This window comes from Corvus moneduloides, chromosome 16, assembly GCF_009650955.1.
Source record: "Corvus moneduloides isolate bCorMon1 chromosome 16, bCorMon1.pri, whole genome shotgun sequence".
Taxonomy (NCBI): Eukaryota; Metazoa; Chordata; class Aves; order Passeriformes; family Corvidae; genus Corvus; species Corvus moneduloides.
Window position 1 is genome coordinate 6,830,666 of NC_045491.1, and position 21,025 is coordinate 6,851,690.

The 21,025-nt window shown below is 47.6% G+C and overlaps 2 protein-coding genes across 2 annotated transcripts in view; both read left to right on the forward strand.

Moving 5' to 3' along the window:
* The window catches only part of FOXK1 (forkhead box K1), a 55,769-nt gene extending 47,112 nt beyond the window's left edge, over window positions 1-8,657 (forward strand). The window contains exon 9 of the mRNA XM_032125710.1: window positions 483-8,657. Within this exon, the coding sequence (XP_031981601.1) occupies window positions 483-703 (221 nt within the window). The 3' untranslated portion in view covers window positions 704-8,657. The remainder of the gene's footprint in view (window positions 1-482) is intronic.
* Window positions 8,658-11,204: 2,547 nt separating this feature from the next.
* AP5Z1 (adaptor related protein complex 5 subunit zeta 1) lies at window positions 11,205-20,656 on the forward strand. Its single transcript, XM_032126494.1, has 17 exons — window positions 11,205-11,308; window positions 11,498-11,635; window positions 12,003-12,189; window positions 13,134-13,275; window positions 14,176-14,288; window positions 14,781-14,949; window positions 15,634-15,774; window positions 16,149-16,186; window positions 16,266-16,428; window positions 16,689-16,864; window positions 17,364-17,506; window positions 18,263-18,412; window positions 18,615-18,726; window positions 19,122-19,219; window positions 19,482-19,614; window positions 19,761-19,975; window positions 20,247-20,656. Exons 1-17 carry the CDS (start codon window positions 11,268-11,270, stop codon window positions 20,509-20,511), a joined length of 2,424 nt encoding a protein of 807 aa, XP_031982385.1. The 5' UTR covers window positions 11,205-11,267; the 3' UTR covers window positions 20,512-20,656.
* Window positions 20,657-21,025: the final 369 nt, after the last annotated feature.

A 21,025-nucleotide genomic window follows, 5' to 3' on the forward strand; every position in this document is an offset into this window, starting at 1 on the left:
TATTTGGATTCTGTTTTCCAACAGCCTGGTTTGTTCTTCCTGGGTGAGCAGGGCTCAAGAGAGCGTCTAAACCTCCAAATAAAAGGCCCAGGACACGGGTGTTGCTGTTCTTGAGAAATTCTCTGGCCACCTACAATCAAAAGTACGTCTCAAAGAGATGTGCTGTAATTATAAGCAGAGCTTGATCCTCCCTTGCTTGGGGTGAATACTTAGCTAGCAATGCCTTGTTTGACAGTGGATAGGAAGAAGGAAGTTCTCCTGTCAGAGGGGTTGGTGCTGGTTTGGTAAACTTGAAAAGCAGAGGTTGTGGAGGGAGAGGGAAGGACAAGACAAGCCAGGCTTTCAGAATGCACTGGAAAGCACCACCCGACCGTGTGCCAGCTGTCGCATGTTTGACGGTGGGGTTTTGTTTTCTTTCTTTTCTTGGAATAGCTTGTTCTGCTTCATCCCACTAATTCTGCTTCTCTTATCCTCCTTGCCAGCTCTTACAAATCCACTGCAGCTCCTTGCAGCCCAGGCCAGCTCATCCACTCCTGTTGTAGTCAGCCGGGTCTGCGAGCCAGGGACCGAAGAGACTGCAGCAGCCTCCTCCAGTGAACCTGAAGTGAAAAGACCTCGGATAGAAGAGCCCAGTGGAGCAGTGCCAGCCCAGACTGGAGTCATCACATCCACAGTGCCACAAGGACAGGCAACCAGTGAATGAAGAACCGGTGGGAGGAGCTGGAGTGATGGTGGGGTGGGCATGGGATGGCAGGAGCCCTAAAGCAGCTTTCACAGGAAACCAACCACAACTGTAACAGCTCAAAACACAGCTGATAAAGAGCTCTTTTTAAAGGCAGATTTTTCAATGGGAGGACAACAGCTGTTAGAATCACAAGGTGCCAAAAAGAATGGAAAATCTCTCCCAAGAACTCGTATCTGGAACTCTGTTCTGTCTCTACTTACGGGATTTTTTTTTCCTTTTTCTTTTTTTTTTTTTCTTTTTTTTTTTAGGTTCAAAAAAATACAGACAACTGATTGTATGACTGCTGGGATATTTTTAACTATCTTTTCCCCTTTTGGCTCCAAGGGGATGGGAATTGCAGTTCAGAATCTAAAGGAATGTAATACAAACACAGTCTGCTCCCTGGAAAGAAAACTCCTCACGTTCTATGCCTTAATACCACGCTTCTGAGAGCTTTGAACCATAGCACCATTTTAAAAAGGTCACCTAAGGCAATCAAATGCTGAAAGATGGGTGCAGTATCTCTCAACAACATTAAAGAAACATGGTACCAAGCTTAAAAAAAAAGGCAAATTATTCTGTTTTTTTAAAAAAGAAAATTCTGAAAATAAATGCTTATTTCTATGGGGATTCAGGAGGAAGAGTTACAGGGCTCAGCCACCTGGATTTCCAGATGCAATTTCTCTCCATTCCCTCTGAGGGAATAGGATGACAGAGGAACTGTATTAACTTGGTTCCTGTAAAGATGTTAAAAACAAAGGGGTTTGTATCTTCAATGATCTCTTATAATTATCCATCACTTGCTCTGGACAATAGCCAAAGTATCTTGATGCCTGAGGATCACATGGGGAAGGGTGTCTCCAGGAGGTTCTGTGTGCATTTGATTGATCACAGCTTGTGTGGAGCACCAGCTTTTGTTCAAATTAGCACTGTAGGTGAAGGCATGGGCACTGTGTTTATGAACTTGAGAAAATACTGGTTGATGTTCTGCACTAAAGCAGTCACCTTCACCTCCTGGTGGTGGTGTGATCCTCAGCTTGATGGACCATGGTCAGGAGATCAGAGCTGACCCTATTCCATGGCTAACAGCAAAATTCTGTGTTACTCTTCGGAGAGGGAAGTTTAGGGCTTGGATGAGAGGCAGCAGAGGTCATATTGTGGTTCATGCAAATTCTGTCAGGGTGTAGTAGACCAAGGCAAAAGACTTCTCTTTTATTTTCCATGTGGCAAAAGTCACTGGAGGTCTTAAACAGTTTTACCAGAAGGAATTTGGAGGTTTCCTTTCATTGCTTGGCTCCCTCTCCCATGTCTCCTGCCTTGAGGACCATTTGAGTTGGCCAGTAGGAGGAGGCCTTTACTCAAACTGTATTCCAGGCTCCTCACATAGTACAAGGATGTCTTTCGAGGAAGGCAGGTTTGACTCACTTCAGCCACGTGGAACAGTGGGTGCTTGTGACGCCTTATGACTGGCAAAGAAATCCACCCCTGCCTGTAGCCTCCAGCAAACCCCTTTGGCTTTACACCCTTTGCAATCCCCTTGGCTAACATGTCTTCTGGCAGCACAGCAGAGATCTTTTAATTTAGCAAATGTTACGGCTTTGGTTATGGCAAGAGAGACTTAAGAGAGGTGGACTGTGCCTCTGGTGGTTTGTCCCCCATCTGTACTGATTTGCTGTCCTGTACAGTCTGACAAGGCAGAGGCAAAACCCACTGCAGAAACATTGCAAAAGCCTTCGCCAGTGTGCAGTAAATGATACTGTCAGCATATCCATAGGGATTAGGGGTCAGGCACAGCCCTTTGGTGCCTGCTGGAATCTGAGGAGGAAATCTGCAAGGTAACAGCTGGCATCACTTGTTCCCTTCTAGGTTTCCTTTGTCTTTGCCAAATCCTATTCAATAGCCAAGTCCCACCACTTGAATAAAACCCAGACATGTTTAATTCTCAAGTCCATTGTTTTATGAGAAATATTTCTGAAAGAAGGAAAGAATTTCTTGGTCTCGTGATTTGCGGTTACTTTCTGCGGAGAGAGGCACATAAAATATTCATGACAGATCATTTATCTCAGCTGGGCTTTCAGAATTCAGGTGTGTGCCCTTAGTGACAAGTTATTAGATGGGATTTTAGTACTTCAAAATGGTTTTGTGAAGGAGGATTGTTAAGAGACCACAAAGTAATTGAAGCAGGCTGGCCTCCAGCTGTCCCTTCTCCCGCTGGGAAGGTGAGGTGTGGCACAGTGGAAAAGCACACGGATTAGCTCTGTTTTCTCTAGCCTTTTCCTCCTTTCAAAGCCAGGAGTCAATAAAATGAACTTCAAGGCAGAAGGCACAAGTGAGAGTGCAGCACAGTCTGTCTGTGATGAATCATTACTTTCGGGTGACTGCTGGTTTAGATACAGGCACGCCTCTGAAACAGCCCCCAGGCTCGGGAGCGCTCCGGAAGCGCAGGAGTCCTTGGGTTTCCAGAGTGTTGAGTGAGTCAGAGCAAGATGAAAAACCAACAGAAAACTGTTCAGGATGTGGAGCTGCCAAAATTCTGTGGATTTTTTCTTTGCTGATGCTTTTATCTTGGAGAGTCTAAATAATTAGGCCCTAAGGTTCTGTAAACTAATCCAGCACCACAGAAGGACATCAGCTGAGTGACAATGTTTTCATCCACCATAAAGCTGCTGCTTTATAGATACCTCTTGAAAGTCCATCCTCAGGTTGCATGTGTGGATCTGCCTTCTGAATATGTAAAACAGAATAACACTTCCTCTCTCTTTCCATGGCTCACAATGCCTGCTGGTTCAAATGGGAGTTCAGGATAAGCAAGTATCTTTGTTCTGTTCACCTTTTCTGCTTGAGGTGTCTGGAACTTGTCATTTCATCCTGTCAGGGGTTTTTTGCTTTATCAGTCTGCTGCATCCCCTTGCTACTGTAGGAAGCAGTCCTGCCACTTGCAGATTTTTTGGTAGGTTTGCCTAACCATTGCTTGGTAAAATAATTGTTCTTGCTAAATCGTGTCGAGAGCTGTGGAAAAGTGTAGTCCTCATCCAGAACATGTGAGAATGGAGACATTTTGTTTCAGGCCTCCAGATGAATTCTTTCAACACTGCTCAGTCTGGAAGACAGCACCATTCTTTTTACATACCAGTCCTGATTTGCCAGGCTGCAGAGGAGAGAAAATTAATGCGGTCGTAGAATTGAGTCTTGAGCTAGAAAGAAAATGTTTGTCTTAATGGTTATATGCCGTACTTGGATTATTTTAAATTGATAATCTGACTTGCTTTTGGTGTCTAAAAAGTTGCATCTCATCTTTGATTACATTAAAGAAGGTTTGAGGGGAAGAGGAGGAGGAGGCTTCACCAGATGTTCTGCTGTCTGTGTAACAAAGGTCAAGGCATATTGAATATTTAAACTGTGATAACTTAGACCTGGGAAAACTGTAAAGCCAAGTTCTTAATGTGTGAATTCACTTTCCACCATTCCCTATTGATTTTTTTTTCACCTTAGGCAATGACATTGACTAATTTTACTTTGATCACAGTTAGTTTATAGCAACTTTCTTTGCCCTGGTTTGCAAGAGTTGAATGCAGTTGTTCTTTGTTTTATTCCACTGGAATTCCATGTTGTTTGTCTTGACCTTGACTCTTGTGATACAGAAAGCTTTTTAGAGGAAGATCAATTTAATCTGATTTAGTGATAACACGGCACAGTGCTGAGCACAAAATTGAAGTTCATGATTAGCTCATATATTCTTTTCAACTCCTTTTCCTTCCCATATTCCTCCCTCCTTCATACCATTAATGCTGTCCCCTGTAGCATATCCAGTCATTTTTATCCACTGACAGGAGCAGCACCTTGCATTAAGCTCTGCCTGAGGACTCAAGGATGAAAATACCTGTGGAATACATGGAGCTCCAGGGCAGGCTGAGAAAGGTCAATTTGGTCACCCTGTATTAATTTTCATGCTGTGTTCTAGACATGTTGCTGTTGGGCAGAGCTTATTCAGGAGAGTGTTTTCAGAGACATGTTAAAGCTTCGTAAGAGGAAAGAAATAATAGCTGAAGCCTTTACAGTGCTTCTGCAATCAATGTCATGGTTTGGCATCAGATTTTGGGGGGAGCAAACTTGATTTTGCGTGTTTGGCCTTGTGTACTGACTTAGAGTTGTCATTCAGAGTTAATTTCTACTTTTTTTTTTTCCTTTTTCAGTAAGGAAATGCCCACAATGAAATAAAAACCTAGAGTACAGAAGGCTAGGGACCTGTATCAAGGCAAGTGAGAGCATCTGACCTGAACTTCATTGCAGTGTGGTGTGGAACACTTTTCCCTGCCTGCTGGGGCTGTTCAGTTGATGTTGGAGCTTTTCATCTGGTTTATCAGGGGATGTTCCCAGTGAGATATTTGGTATCACTGGTGTATGCTAGTGTGTAAATGAATGTCAAAATGTAGGGTGAAAAGAGAAGTGTTTCCCTGCTATACCTGGGTTTGGGGATCTTGGATGACAAGGATTTAACCTGGCAATAGTTCTGTACCTTTCCTTCGAGAATCCACTCTCACCACACAAGATGAAAACTTCTCAGCAACATGAGAAGAATTTCCCATGCAGCTGCATATGTTCCTTGCCTCTGTGAAGAGCCCAGCTCTGCCTCCTCTGCATGTTGCAGATAGGTACTTGAAGATTCCAGGAAGATTTTCCCCTTCTCTTAAGGTTGAATCAGCCTGGTTGTTTTGGTCTCTTCTTGTCCATCAGGTGGAATTGCTGCAGAAGGTCTTGTACTGGGAAGCCCAAAGGCAGAGACATGATCTGGGGAGTGCTGGATGGATTGGAAGAGGAATCCTTTTCCTTGGCCTGGTAGCTACACTTTGCCAGTACAGCCGAGTATCTGTTTGGTCTCTTGCTGCAAGACAAGTGTAAAGTGTAAGGAACAAATCACAGAGTGAACTGGATTGCATTTGTGCAGATGCAATTGTGTTGTCCCTCTTTTCCAAGGAACAGTCCTAGCTTGGGTCTTTTTGAGCAGGAAGCAGCGCTGAAGGATCCTGATCACTTTTAAAATATCTGTACTTTAGCTTATCAAATGGTAGGTTCAATCCAATGTGGAACTTGCCTTGAGTTTCTACCTGATATAAAATCTTTGAGGTTTTTTTAAGTCCTGCTGCTAATAAGTTGGACTAGGGCATTAAGAATGAACCTCTAAAGGAACAGGACTTGCTTCATAATTTTGCCCTTGCTGCGCACTGAGTTTTTGAGTTTCCAAATGCCATCCTGCAGCAAATCATCTGTCTTCTCTTGCCAGCCAGTCTCTTGGGCAGCTCCTGTTTCTGCTCCTCATCAGTTTTCCGCCTCTATTTGTAGTTATTTCTGTCAACTCCAGAGTCCTTTAATCCAGCTCCTAATTTAATTCCATTGCTTGAAGGTCTGCATCTGGTGAGGATTCTTGTGTTAGGTTGCAGTTACATGACTGAACAATCTGTTGTATAACTTTTTGTGTCCTTCTGGGTGAAAAATTATGCCCAAGCTGCTACTATTATAGCATACACTACTGCTGGAAAGTGTAGCTTCCAATGGAGCCAGCTGTGCTGCAGAAAACTGTTACACTACAAGGTCATCTGGATTGCTGGAGCTGATGGGAGCCTTCTTGCATGTTGATCTGCACCTGATCAAAATGTGGTTGGGGCATCTCTCTCTGGGCTGCCTGGCAGCTGTCAGGCTGTGATTTGTTAGATCAGCGTCTCTCTCTGCTGGGTGGGCTGTTTGCAGGACAGTGCACGTGTTTGTGCACACAGGTGTGGATGTATTCACAAACCATAATCAGTAGTGGGAATTTCCTAGCTGTGAGGGTGGGATTTCTCTGTTAGGGTGTCTTTCATGGGGCAGTAATACAGCAGGGAGCGTTTTACTTTGGCCTGAGCAAGACATTTTGAAAAATACGTGGTTTTCTTGGAGCACTATATTTAAATTCCAAATTTTGAATCAGTTTTTGACTTTTGTATTAATATGTTCAGAAAATTCTTTTGATACCTTTTCAATTTACCAACACTGAACTAAAACCTTTCAGAATGTATGGTTGGTCCTCTCCTTATGTGTCACTTTAAGTTTCAGAGCATGAGGGTAGTTGTGGCAAATCTACCCCTTTGCTCTCAAGACAGAAAAAAAAACCACATTGACAATTCATGGGTGGCAGCTAAGGAAGAAACCCTTTAAATATTTTTTTTCAGAGAATATTAAATTAGATCTGTGTAAACATAAAATTTATATTTATTAATGTGTGAGTGTGTGGGCGTGTGTGTCAATATAGATATATAAATGGTCCATGACTATTTCTTTCTCTTAAATGGTACTTACACAGACTTTTATGTAGTGTATTGGTAAATTCCTGCACCAGGCACTGACTCTGAAAGAACGATGAACCGATTTTTGTAACGAATGTGAGCAGCCAGGGGAAGCAGCTTTACTTCAGTGATTGCTTTCATTCCTCTCGCAGAGCAGAAGAGGCAACTTGGTACTTGCATCTTCCTTGTGTAGGAATCCCTGCTTCTGGTTTTGTCCTGCTTTCAGCAACCCCAATCCACACTGCTTTTCTGGCAAGAAAATCCCCTAAATGGCACTAATGAAAGCTGGAATCCTTTCTTGTCTGCAGTTCTCTCTAGATGCAGTAGCAGGGAGTTCTTTACAGATTCTGCTCTGTAAGTAATGGGACCTTATTTCTAACAGAGGTGATTTATGGGGGGTCCACGAGGATGCTTGTAAGGCTGAGGAATTCGTCCCTATCAGGTGGCTAAGCTAACACTGGGGCACTATGAAATAGTTCCTTTTCCTCTGTGGTGAGATCATTTTCCTTTTATCATGCTTCTGTCTCTTTGGGGGGTGAGATGTGTCTATATCACCTCAAAAACAAGCACAGAAGAGTTTTTCTAATGTTTCCATTCACAGGGAGTAAATTTTACTGAACTGGCCAAATTTCAGGTGTGGTTTAATTCCACAAGGATCACTAAATTCACAGAAGGGTATATTTTGAACCACTTGGGTCTTCTGAGAATAAAAGCAAGTGATACTTGACTTCCTAATCCTAATTGCTCTTCCAGAAGCAGAAATTCTCTATGAGGATCTGAGTGAAAGCTTCACCTCAGCAATCAGTGGCTGGTGATGGGGCTTCAGTACTTCAGGGAGGACAGGGCTGGTGAGAGGAAGAGTGACCAGAATAGGAGCAGTGAAAGGAAGCAGCTTTCATCCTCATCCAGCAGAACACAGCCCTTGTGAAACCCAGACTTCCCCTAATATTTGGTTGTTGCCTCGTGTCTGCTGCCAGGTTGTGCTGTGATCTGGACCTCTCTGTCCTGCTTCTACCCCACCTCAGTTTCACTTAAAACAGTCTGAGACAGAGCCTTCCTTAAAGCTAAGGGCAATGGTGAGGAGAAATGTCTGGTAGCTGAAGAAAAGTGAGATTTCAATGGGGCAGAAAAAGTGAGAATTCCTTCTGTTTCACTGTCTTGCTGCTAAAAGTCTGGTGCAGAACATCCTGATGTTCTGCTGATTTATATGCTGCTCTTGGGAGGTGGGCAGGCTGCTAAGTTGGCTCTGTAGCAATTGAATTACTGTAAACCTAAACTTGCTTAATCTCTCCTTTTTTTCTCCCTCAAATGGGCTTGAAGTAGAGGGAACCAGAGTATTGTTTGTAAGATCTGTTTGCTTTAATAGAAAACAGAATGTTAAAAAAAAAAAAACCAAACCAAACTCATTCAAATACAGTGATGCAGAAAATGGCTTTAAAATGCAAAAATCCTACAAGACCATATGTTGTGTTGGGTTCTGGACATGCTGTTTGTGCTGAGGAGACTGGCCTTGTCCAGCCTGCCAGCCAACGCCCACATAGCCAAAAAGAGCATTTTAAGAGTCTGTAGCTATCCAAAGGACTGTTATCCAAAAGACTGTTAAAAGCTGTTGAGGGATAAATCAAAAGCTGCGTGTGAGCAACGGATGGTAAAGCTGGAAATTCAGATCCAACTCTGAATAATTGCTCTAAAAAGTAAAAACATTCAGAAAAATCCAACTCTCCCCCTGTTCTGCAGATGCTCATTCCCACCGAATCCCCGGGGAAGGGTGAGAGGAGAACCTGAAATACCTCAATGGCTTCACAGAAGGGTTTGCTACAGAGATCTGGGCCAGCCTTACCCCTTTCACCTCGGTTTGGCACTTACTTTATAAAATAAGAAGGTGATGGAAAGGGGAAACTAAAGCCATGCTTGCATTTCAGTTCCTGGTGTTGCCTGTGCAAGACACCTCCAGCCAGATGTTTTGGGGTTTGTGGGTTTTTTTTTTTACAGCTGATATCAAAAGTTGTTGTTTGTTTTTTTTTGGGTTTTTTTTTTTTTTTTGTGACTTGTTTTCGTTATCAGTGCTTTCTGAAAAGCAGGTGTGTATCCCAAGGGGGAAGCTCCATGTGGGGCAGTGGATGTGAAGTTCATGTTCTTCCTCTGGCCATGTTGCAGCACTGCTCCTGTGAGATGCTCAACTGCACAGGCAGCCATGGCTCCCACCAGGGTGGGATCCTGCATCCGAGGAGCAGGACCTGCAGTTCCACATCAAATGGGATACAGTGGTTTTGTTTGTTTGTTTTTTTAATATAGAGCCATACATTTTTTAAGTAATTTGAGATCTGAATGTGATTTCTAATGTATCGAGAACGTTAATATTTTAAAGCTATAACAAAGGTTTAAATTTCTACTTTTTTTTTTTTTCATTTATTTTAACTGTTCTGTTACCTTAATTTGATGTATGTGGTTGGGGAATGTTGCTTCTCCTCTTAGCATTTGTTTCTATAACCAGAAATAAAATTATATATGAAAGAGAAAATGCCCTGAAATTGCTTTGCTGCTTTGGGTGACAGACGTGGATCCTTCCAGTGTAGCATCATAGGGGGGTTGAGTTTCCTGTAGCAGTGAGGGGATGGTGTGTTTAATATTTTTTCCTTTTCTTTTATGTAGGAAGGAAGTCTGTATCTGCACACCTTGCAGTGTTTAGAGTTCAGACACCCCACTTTTGATCCCGTCAGTTATTTGGGCAGCTGTTGGCTCGCAGCAAAGTGAACATATGGACATGTGTGTTTGAGATCCGTGATGCTTCCCCTGGGGCTTATAAACTGCTCCTCCAGCTCCAGCTTTTGTTTTGTCATGAAGTGAAACATTGTTATTTTGAACGTTAAAATATTCCACTGCATTCCCCTGTAATTTATAATAATTGTTTTCATTTAAGTGTATGAGGTCAGGAAACAGTGCTTTATCTGTCTTGTAGCTAGACTTTTCCCTTCTTTGTCCTCCTCTTGCAGCTACAATTTAAGTTCTGGGTTTATTTTGACTGAACATTCTGAGCTCCACAATTAAATAGGAATATCTTTTAAGTCCTCAACTGACATAAAGTAGCTGTAATTCATGGAATTTTAGAACCACAGAATGGTTTGGGTTGGAAAGAACCTTAAAAATCATCTCATTCCAATCCTTGCCATGGGCAGGGACACCTTCCACTACCCCAGGTTGCTCCAAGCCCCATCCTGCCTGGCCTTGGACACTTCCAGGAATGGGGCAGCCACAGCTTCCCTGGGCAACCTGTGCCAGGGCCTCTCCACCCTCACAGGGAAGAATTTCTTCCCAATATCCTATTTAACTCTGCCTTCTGGCAGTGGGAAGCCCTCCCCCCTTGTCTTGTCACTCCATGCCCTTGTAAAAAGTTTCTCTCCATCTTTCTTGTAGTCTCCCTTCAGTTACTACAGGGAGGATTTTTTTTTTAGTTGACTAGCTAATTAAAAAATTAACAACACCGTACAAAGTGAGCAAATATATTCATCCAGAGCCCTTTGGGGGGGTGTCTTTTAAAATTATCCTATCTTTGGCTCCCCACGTGCTGCTGCTCTGCTGGCTGATTGCCCAGGCATGGTGTTAATGAACTTTAATGCCAGGAGAGCACAGGGCAGGGAATTACAAAAGGGCAAAGTGCCAAGTTTCGTCCCGTCATCTCCTCCTTGCGGGGCAGTGCTCAGCATGGTGGTGAGGGTTTCAGCCGTGTTAGCAGTCGGGAGAGAGAGTCCTGGTGGATTTTTAACTTCTGGGAGCGCTGAAGACCTGAGCAGCTGGTTTGAACATCTCTTACCAGTTTTGGAAAGCTCCGTTTTATGAACAGGTTGCAGGAAAGGCTGATACATCATCTTTTACCATCACACCCGTAGAAGCCCCAGCTCTTAGCTCTCTGCCTTGTAATGATGTTTTCCATACATCTGAGTGCCTGGAGCTGCTCCCCTTCGTTCCATGCGGGATGGCTTCAGAGCCAAGCTTCTCCTCAGGCTTCTGAGGTGGGGAATAATAACAGCAACACCTCAGAACGATCCGTGAGCAGCCGCTAGTGATGATTTTGGTCACACCTTGTCTCTGCGGGCCTTTCCCGCCAGGCGGAACCTTCGTGCAGTAGCCACCGCTTCCCCCCGGAGCCGGCGCGACGTACCGCCCGCCCATGGGGGACGGCTTCGGCCGCGTACCGTGGCGCGGGCGCGGGCGGCGGCGGGGCCGGGATGTTCACGGCGGCTGCCGAGAGCTTCCTCAGGCAGGCGAGGTGCGGCGGGGGACGGGGGGACAGGGGACAGCGGCGGGAACCCCTCGGGCCGGGCGGGGGTCCTGCTCGGGGCTGAGTGGGGAGCCGGGCGGAGGGGAGGGCGGTGTGTACCGACCCTGCATCCCGGAGCTTCCCAAGAGGGCCGGGAATGGGGGCCCGGGTTCCTGACAGCCCCGACTCTCCCGGCAGGGAGATCCAGGAGGAGGAGCTGCGGAGATTCGGCGCCCGCGTGTCCGCCCTGCTGCAGGGCCCCGAGCCGGGCCCCGAGGCCGTGGATGGGCTGCAGAGGCTGCACCTCACCGTGGCCGCCACCAAGTACCCCCGCAAGTGAGTGGCCTTGTGTGTCTCGGGTGTTCAAAGAAGCAAAGCGTTACCTTCCTAACCAAAAAGAAAGGAAGGGCGTGGGTTAGGGCTTTAAAATAACACCCTGCCTTGAAAGCCCTAAGTTCAATATAAACTCAAAGCCCGTCTTTGCCTTTCACCCCCTTACTAAGAGAAGGTGCCCATCTCCTTTTGCAGCAGGAATAACAAGGGTTGATCTCACTGAGCCCTCTGTCAAACTGCATTCAGAAGTGAAGGTGATGAGATGGCATCGGTCACTGTCAAGGGGGATCATCCCGAAGCCAAGAATATGCAGGAAATAAACATCTGGATTTTTTTTGCCTTGTGGTGATGTTTACTGTGACTCTTGCAGGCTCGATGGCAAGTTTGTGGAGCTGTTGCAGATTGTGCTGTGCTCACCCAAAAGTCCTGAGCAGATTCAGGTGTTATGTGCTGCCATCCTGAGAGAGATGTCACCTTGCAACGATCTGATCCTCTCCTGTGATGAAATTCAAGATACAAAGCTCTTGAGCCTGGTATCCTCCATCCTTCTGGCTCAGGTAAATGGCCTGTCAAGTCAGAGATTTTCCTTTGTCAATATGGATTTGCTTTTTGATTGTTCCCTGCTCCTGAGCTCCTCCCTGAGCTCAAGGAGAGTGAAAGTCAATTGGAAATATGTAGAGAAAAAGCAGAGGCATTTCAATGTTCATTTAAGGAATCTCATTATTCTACTTTACATATGAAAAAATGGCAACTTTTTTGTGTGTAGCACTTAACAACAAAAAATGCTTAAAATTGTAATGTTTAGACACTGAGGTCTTGGAAGCAAAAATGAACCTTTAGTGCTTTTTCAAATCAAGGCTGCTCGAACCTGGAAAGCAAAAGATTTTAGAGTGAATTTACTACTACTTCTTATGATATTGGCTTTCATGTTCACATATAAAAACTATACATAGAGCCTATAAAACATGTAGGGCTGTAAATGCAAATGACACTTCAAAGATCCAGATTCTCCATGGAGAGAAGCAAACATGAGGACCTTCCTCCTGTTTGAGTGCTGCCTGGGGAGCAAGCTGGAAACTTCTCTTTTTCCTCTCCTTCTTTTACTTTTATTGTGCCTGTTAAAGGTAAAATATTTTTCTGAAACTTCTCATTCTGAGTTTCACTGTGTGCTTAGAAATGTCTCCTATGTTTCTGACATTCATCTGAGTCTACTTAACTAAAGGAAGTGAAACAGAAACCAGCCATGTGCTTATGTGCTGCCTTACAAAGCTCCTCTCTCCCATATCCAGCCTTGAGACTGTCCTGCAGTTCCACAATCCAAAGCAGCCCCGTAGTTTGGGACCTGTGAATTCAAATTGCAGAAAATCTCTGTAAAATGTGGTAAAATCATCTGTGCTGGGATTTCTTTTTGTGTTGGATGCCTGCTGGAAGAGACTGTACAGTGTTGGTCTCTAGTGATGGTAGATTATCTGTCTGTCTTTACCTTTGCTTTATTTTTCAGGGAAATAAGGGTAAAGTGGCTGCTGTGGGGCAGCGTGTTGTGAAAGTCCTTGAAAAAAGACTGCCCGAGGGTCAGAGTGCTCGGTTCCTTCTTCCTGTCCTGGCAAATGTCATCAGCCTTTCACCAGAATCTCTAACAGAAGGTAAATCCATAGGAAGGGCTGAGATTGCCACCTGGCTGTGAGCTGGGTAGTGATCAGAAGGCTCTCAGTTGGAAACTGCTGTCAAAAGTGACATCTCTGCTACAAGGAAAGAGAACTTACTGGGTGAGATGTATTCCACCTCACAAAACTGGGACTGGGCCTCCCAGTCAAGTCCTGGCTGTGGGTTTGTATAACAGGATCATGTACTCTAGCTGAGGTCTCCAGATGCAGTAGGAGTGTGAAACTGTAGCTGAAGAGCATCAAGCAAAGAGAGGGAGAGGAACAGAGATGTGCCTGTGCATCTGGTCAAGAGAGCAGCAGAAGCACCTAGAGGTGCTCTTCATCACAGAGGCAGCACTAAATGGGTAGCAGTGAGTTAACCTAGGAGAGCGTTCCAAGCTTAAAATGCTGGGGAGTTGTGAGCAAGGGTGAGATTCTGGGAGTTCCCTGGGAGGTTTGTGTGCCTTGTGCAGTGTGCAGGAGAAGCTTTGGGGAGGATGTTGGGCTGGGTGCGTGGGCCGGCAGAACAGGCAGGATCACCTGCCCCAGCTTCTGCAAGTTGCCAGTCAGGGATTTATGCCTTTGGCTGCAGAGCTGAAGCCAGACACTGTCTGAAGAGAGTGACAGTGTTTTTGCACATTCCTCCTAATAGCAGCTGTGGATGGAGACAAAGGAACAAGTATCTCTTGAGTGATCTGGTTCCAGCACTCACTCCCTGACTGAGGTAGTATGAGGAGTACAGGACACCCACCTCAGTATACCAGTTTCTTTATGGATTGCTGGATCAGAGAGTGGTCTAGGCTGGAGAAAAAGCACAGCAATTGAGGGTTAGCAGGGACATGTTACAGAAGCTGCTTCTCTGCCCAGCCCAGCAATGACCCTGTCACTTCCATTGTACAGAGCAGACCAATGTTGTCAGTAAAAAGCTGGCTGACTGGCTGAGGTATGCAAGCATTCAGCAAGGAATGGCTCAGCCCTCTGGAGGCTTCTTCTCCAGTCCCAGAACCAAACAGGTGAGTGCTGAGTTGCCATAGTGACCTTTCAGGGGCATTTGTTAGTCTGTTACCTGCTGGTTTGGGTTCCCAGAATCACCATCTTTTGGAAAATGGTAGCCTAGAAGTGCTGCTGTTCTTCAGAATTTTTTGTGGGATATGTGGTTAAGACACATAGGAAAGCAAAGTAGGGGGATTTACAGCTCTGAGATTTAGGACTTCAGCTGTAGAGCCAGAGCTTTTATCCTTGAAGTAGTTTTAAGAGAAGAGTCTCTTAGTGACCATGTAGTTCAGAGTAAAAGGTGATTGGAGACGAGACCAGTGTCAGAGTAGCAAAGTTGAGTGTTTCAGCTGGGGAGGGGGATCTGGCACAGTTGGCTTTTCTCTCTGGATACCTGCCCTCCTGCAGGACCCCAAACAAAGGCTACTTATCTCCATGGGCTCAGTGGGTTTTCCCTGCCCTCTCACTTAGCTTTTCCCTGGGGCTCTGACCTGCTGCATCTTTTCTCTCAGCCTGCTCCTGTCACAGAGGTGGATGGTGCTGTTGCCACAGACTTCTTCACAGTGCTCTCAGTGGCTCAGCACTACACACAGGACCAGTGGCTCAACGTGCAGACCTTCTCCATGCTGAGAAACTGGCTGCTGTGCTATGGGGGCAAGGAGCTGAACACCACTAAACCAGGTAGGGATTGAAGGTCTGCAGGCCACTGTGCCCCAATAGGGCTGTGTGCTTTCAGATGTTGTATGAGGTGGCTGCATCAGCAACCCAGCAATCTCCTCCCTTTCAAACTGATTAGATATTAGGAAGAAGTTATTCCCTGTAAGGGTGGGGAGGCCCTGGCACAGGTTGCCCAGAGAAGCTGTGGCTGCCCCATCCCTGGAAGTGTCCAAGGCCAGGTTGGACAGGACTTGGAGCAACCTGGGGTGGTGGAAGGTGTCCCTGCCCATGGCAGGGACATTGGAACTGGATGAGCTTTAAGTCCCTTCCAGCCCAAACCATCCTGTCATTCTATGATTCCAAGTGACAGGAATGTGGGCAAGAGTTCAGAGATCTTGGACTCGGAGGAGGGAAAGTTTGGGAAGGAATATCACTAAACCTCCTGACTGATACTTATTGATCCTTCCTTGGAGAATTAGTTGTTTGGTGAGTCTCCTGTTTTCAGGCAAAGCCTCATGGATTCCTAGGAAGGAAGGCCTGGGTGATGTGAGACAGCATCTCCTTGGTATTCTTGTAACATTCCCTTCTCCCTCAGCCTCCCGTTCTTCACTCTGCACCCGGGGACAGTCAGCTGCCTTTCTGTTGCAGGGCCACTGTGTGAGTGACATTGCCTGTGATGAGCTGACACATGTGATGTTTATTGTGCAGGTGACAAAGCAGGAATGGACAGGTCTGTCACATCCACGGTCTCCACTGCACCCACGGCTGGCCGGCTGCTTCCCCCCAGGGAGCGTCTGCGGGAGAAAGCCTTCGAGTACTGCCAGCGCCTCACTGAGCAGAGCAACCGGCGTGAGTCTTGCCATGAGCCCTCCTGGCAGTCTTCTTGGTAGTGTTCTCCAAAATATTTCTGGTTCACTGCATGCTTGGGCTGGGATCTCACTCCCTGGAATCCACAGTTCAACTCCTAGGGATAGGGCCTGCTGCAGCTGCTGGGGCAAGTCACTGACCAGCCCTGAGCTGGGGTTTTGGGAGGGATTTGGAGGCAACAGCCAGGTCCTGCCTCCTTGATTTGCAGGAGAGGCTGTGGAACTTGGTTCTGATTGGCCTGGAATGAGGTTCAGTGTGTGTTCCTGCCTGCGCTGAAGTCGGGGTTAGTGCTGCAACTGACAGCCTCATATTCCTGTGTGGGCTCAAAGCTTAACTTGGACTCATTTCTCTGGCAGGACCCCTGAAGAAAGACGATGGAGACCTGCAGAAAGCTGTAAGCACACAGAGGTGGGGCTGAAGCTCTAGGAGTTGTGGCTTCCCCCACTCCAATCTTACTCTCTGCTCTCCTGCAGTGTCTCATTGAGGCAGTGACAATCATGGACATCATCTGCAAACAGGACTCCTCCTACGTGTGCCGTGCTGTCTCCTTCCTGAAAGTCCTGCACAGCAGGATCTGTGGGGATGCCTCTTACGCCAGGGCACTGCTGCCCATTGCCCAGTTCTTCCTGAACCACAGTAAGTCTTCAGCTCCCACCCCATTCTCCACAATCCAGTCTTGCCTGCTCCAGCACAGCCTTTTGTCCTGGCAGTTTGCTGCCTGCCAGAATAATTCCATCTAGCCTGTGCTCTGGTATGGATGATCCCACCCCAGGAGACCCAGGAGCTGGGGTGTCCCATGCTCTTTAGAGAAACAGAACCCAGATCTGTCTTAGCCCCTGGAGCTCTGGCAGGGCTGCTGGGTGGGTTGTGCTCAGCAAGGTGCTCTGTCCTCCCAGGCAAACTGGCAGCTGTGGACTCGGATGCCATCTACAAACACCTCTTCACAGATATCCCAGCTCAGCTTTTCCACAACCCATCACTGGCCTTCGAATTTGTCCAGTTCTGCAAAGACAACAGCCAGTTCTTCACAGACTCCTCCATATTCAGGCAGAGTTTCCCAAATCTCTTCAAGGTACAGCGTGTTGGAGCAGCAGAGGGGAACGCCTGCTTCACATTCCTTTCCATGCCCTAGAACTTCCTTTGTGCACCTCAAAGCCCACCATGTGCCTCCATGGCAGTGCTAGGGAGAGCACAGGCAAGAAGGACTGTTACAAAACAAGTGTGAGTTCGAAGGGGAGGAGGGTTCTGGGTGTGTTTAGCACTGCCAGGAGAGGAGAGTCTGGATTGGCAGGACTGCAGAGGACTGGGAAGCACAGTGAACGCAGGACACAGCACTTTGTTTCTGGAAAAGTTTAGTAACTTGCAGCTTGCCAGCCACTGAACCAGCTGCCAGAGGCCTCTGTTGAGCTTCTAACAGGCTCCTGGGTTTTGACCAAACCCTCAGACTTCTTTGGTTTTGCTTTTCAAACATGACTTTCCCTTCCCCATTCCATCTGGTCATAGTGTGGAGTTGTCTGGGTGTGTGATAGAGTAGCAGGGATAGTGCAGCAGTTTGTGCTTGTTCCTTGCAGTTCCTGGCGTGGAACAGCCCACCTCTTATCTCTGAGTTTGTGGACCTTCTCCCGTTTCTGCTGGATGCAGGCACGGCCATTGAGATCTTCCATTTGCTGCTTGACCTGCCCTGTTTGACAGCAGCTCTGGACATCCAGCTGAGGTAATGCACCTTCCCTTCCTCCCACTTGTTAATCAGCATCTTGACACTGACCAAAGCCCAGTAGCCACTTCTGACCCTCAGCTGTCACAGAGCAAGAGCCATCACTGCAGGGTTAACACAGGGCTGCACAGATGTCAGCCCAGTTTTCCTAGTAATGTGTTGTACATGGGAAGAGAAGGTGACCAGCTCTCACATTTCAGTACTGGACTGTCTTTGGAGCTCAGGGAGCTGTTGTCATTCCCCTCTCCCTATCCAGCTCCAAATGGTTGCCACATATTTGAGGCTGCCATGAGCTACCACCTCAATACAGAAGTGCAATACCAATTCTTCCTTCTCTGCTCTTAGCCCTATTTTTGGCTTTGTTCTCCTGGAGACACACAGAATTTTCTTCCTGAGATCTTAGGAACTGTGAGCTTCCAGGAGGATGGTGTAGGACTGGAACTGGCTATACCTCTGCTCTTGTCCTCCTGACATTACAGCTCTTTCTGCAGTGCTTAGAAAAGAGAATCATCCTAAAGGCAGATGGTGGTGGGCTTGGATGACTGAGGGATACAGAGTGCCATTTTCCCTTTCCCAGGCATGACACAGAAACAAGTCTGGAACTATTGCCTGAATACAGGGGGCCTGAGCTCATCAGGTTGGCTCTCTGGCTTCCAGAGAGCCTGGATTAGACCAACTTGCTGTCCAGTGTTCAGGATCCCAGCTCTGGCCTGGCCCATTCTCACAGTGCAGCACATTCTGTGTGTTCCCTGCTAGGGCAGCTGCTCTTCCTGCCTCTGAGAAGTCCAGCAGCGACCCAGCTGGGAAACCAGCCAGGTGTCTGGAGGCCTTTCGCCATCCCGTCTACAGGAGCATGTTCCAGTATCTTCTCCGCACCGAGTCTGCTCCTGAGGATGCCCCGGAGAGGTGGGAGCCTGCCTGGAGTGTGGTTCAGCCATCCAGCTCTGGGAGGCAGCACTGGGATTACTGGGAAAGGCACAGCCACTCTCAGCTGGCGTGAGGTGGATTTCTCTTCTCTGTGTCAGCTTTGCCAGCACTCAAAGGCCTTGTGGGGGATAGGGAAGGGCAACTGGGAACAAACCTTCAACAGAAACTCTTTTGCCCACAGTCTGGTTCCACTTCGGCAGCTGCTGGGATCCCTGGCTGGCAGCCCAAGGGTGGTGCAGTGTGCAGAGACTGTCCCTGTCTTACTGGAGCTCTTTTTTGGGGTGGTGGCAGAGGTAGGTCCTTTTGGGAGGAGTTCTGTTCCCAGTTGTGCCATGGGGATCTCTTGTTATGTGAAGAGCAGTTGTAGAAACAAAATTGTTAAGATGCTGCAGCTTTGAGAGAGGGGTGCATGAGGGGAGGGTGGGATTGATACTGGCATGAACAGCACTGAGCTGGCCACTTCATCCAGAGAAACAGAAAAGCTCTGTGATGCAGCATCAGGTTCACTCTGCTCTCAGTCAGCTGTAAAGGAGAGAGGTGAGAGCACAGTGTGTACCTGATACCTGCTTTGTGCACTGTTCCCCTCATAGATCAGGCAGTTTCTCTGCCCGCTGTCTCACCTGGCTGGTTAGTTTGGGTTTGGCTGCTGGGAGTCACTGGTACTGCTGAAACAAGGGCTGCCTTTCAGTTTGCAGATGGGTCTCTGATAAACCAGCTGGTGGTGCTGCTGCTGCAGAGGAGTGACCAGCTCTATGAGATCCCGTCATTTAAAGATGATGTGTACAGGTGAGATGGGACAGGAGGCACAGCCCAACTCCCAGCCCTTCCTCCTGGCATCCCAGGGCAGCCCAGGAGCCTTTTCAGTTGTGGCCCAGTCCCCGCTGTGACACATCTTTGAAGGGTGCACAATGGGGGCTGCACCTTCATCCCTGCTGGGAACATCCAGAGGGTACAGCCCTGTGCCAGTGGCTGGGTGCTGCCAGCCCCTCCTGGCTTTGGGGATCACCACCTTGCCCTGGTCTGAGCTGTGCCCTTTTCTCTGCTCCAGGGTGCTGAGCTCACAGCTGGTGATGCTCTGCAGGCTGCGCCCTGCGCTCGTGGTGGAACTGTCCACGGAGATCCTGGAGTTCTCGGGAACAGTCAGCAACATCCAGAGCAAGGAGGCCATCTTCACCCACATGGTGAGCAGGACCGCCTGCTGCTGCAACTGCACTTTGCTGCTCACCTTCCCTCTCCTTCTCTGTCCTAGCATTAGCTAACCTAATTTTCTATTCCCTAAAAGTTACTCAGTTCCCTTTCCCTGTGCTTCCTTCTGCCCTGGCCTTAGGTGTGGGCTATCGGCGAGTACCTGTCGGTGTCCTACGACAAGCGCTGCACAGTGGAGCAGATCACGCGGTTCTTCGAGACCCTCGAGGCTGTGCTCTTTGAAATCACCCAGCTCCGGCCACAGGCCAGCACCCCCAGCTGTGCCCCTCGTGCCATCAGTGTCCTCATGGCCACCTTGACCAAGCTGGCAGCCCGCAGCCAGGACTTGATCCCCAGGTGAGCACCAGCAAGGGGTTGAAACGTGCAGATCTCATGCGTCCGAACATGGGTTTGCTGTTATTAATTAATAATTGGGTCTGGCAACTGGTGGAACCTGAAAAAGGGCAGAGGTGAGCTGTGGAGGGGCACAGTTTGGGGGGAGTGGGATTCATCTGCTGGCTAACACTCTGCCACCTGCACTAGTCTGTTGGAGTTTACACACTTGAGTTGTGATCTGGCTGGGTGCAAAGGTCCTGCCACTTGATATCCATGTCCTTCTCTCCTTCAGAGTGTCTATGTTCCTGTCCAAGATGAGGACATTTGTGCAGAGCCCTGCTGTCACCTCTGTTTACTGCGAGGAGGACCTAGAGGAGATCCTTATTCGGGCAACTGAGCTCATGAACCTGCTGAAAATGCCCAGCGTGGCTCAGTTTGTGTTCACCCCACCCGTGGCCAGCACGTGCTTTCAGAGGGAGGTGAATGACTCCCTCCCTTTGGCCCTCAGGATGGTCACCCAGCTCCTGGAGCCAGCTCCAGGCTCCGTGCCAGTGTGAGGGCAGGAGGTTTCTGGAGTAACTCACTGGACACTGCCGACACTCAAGGCTGAGGCCCTGATCTTAACTGGAAAAGAGGAACAAATTATTGTGAATGAAACAGAGAACAGGAATAAGGAGAGCTGAGGCTGCTCTTTTGTCTGAGGCTGTTTGTATTTGTGTCCTAGTGCCTGTTGCTTTTTTATCTCCTAAGCTTGTCTTATCCCTTCCTGGTGAGTATGCATTGAAAATCCTGGTGGATTTGTGCAAATGTTGCAAGAGAGTGAATGTGTGCATTAATACCCTGCCAGCACACCCTGTGCCTTTGGAGATGTACTTCCCTCCCTTCCTCTGCCTTGTTTCCCCCTTTGCTCTCACTACACCTGCACGTGCTGCTTTTCTTGCCTCTCCGTGCAGCAGGTCGAGCAAAGGCATGTGTGAGCTGGAGCATGCAGGAGTGACTCTGTCACATCTGGGAGCCCTCACCACTCTTCTGTCTCACCATGAGAATGAACACAGATCCAAGAGACAGCTG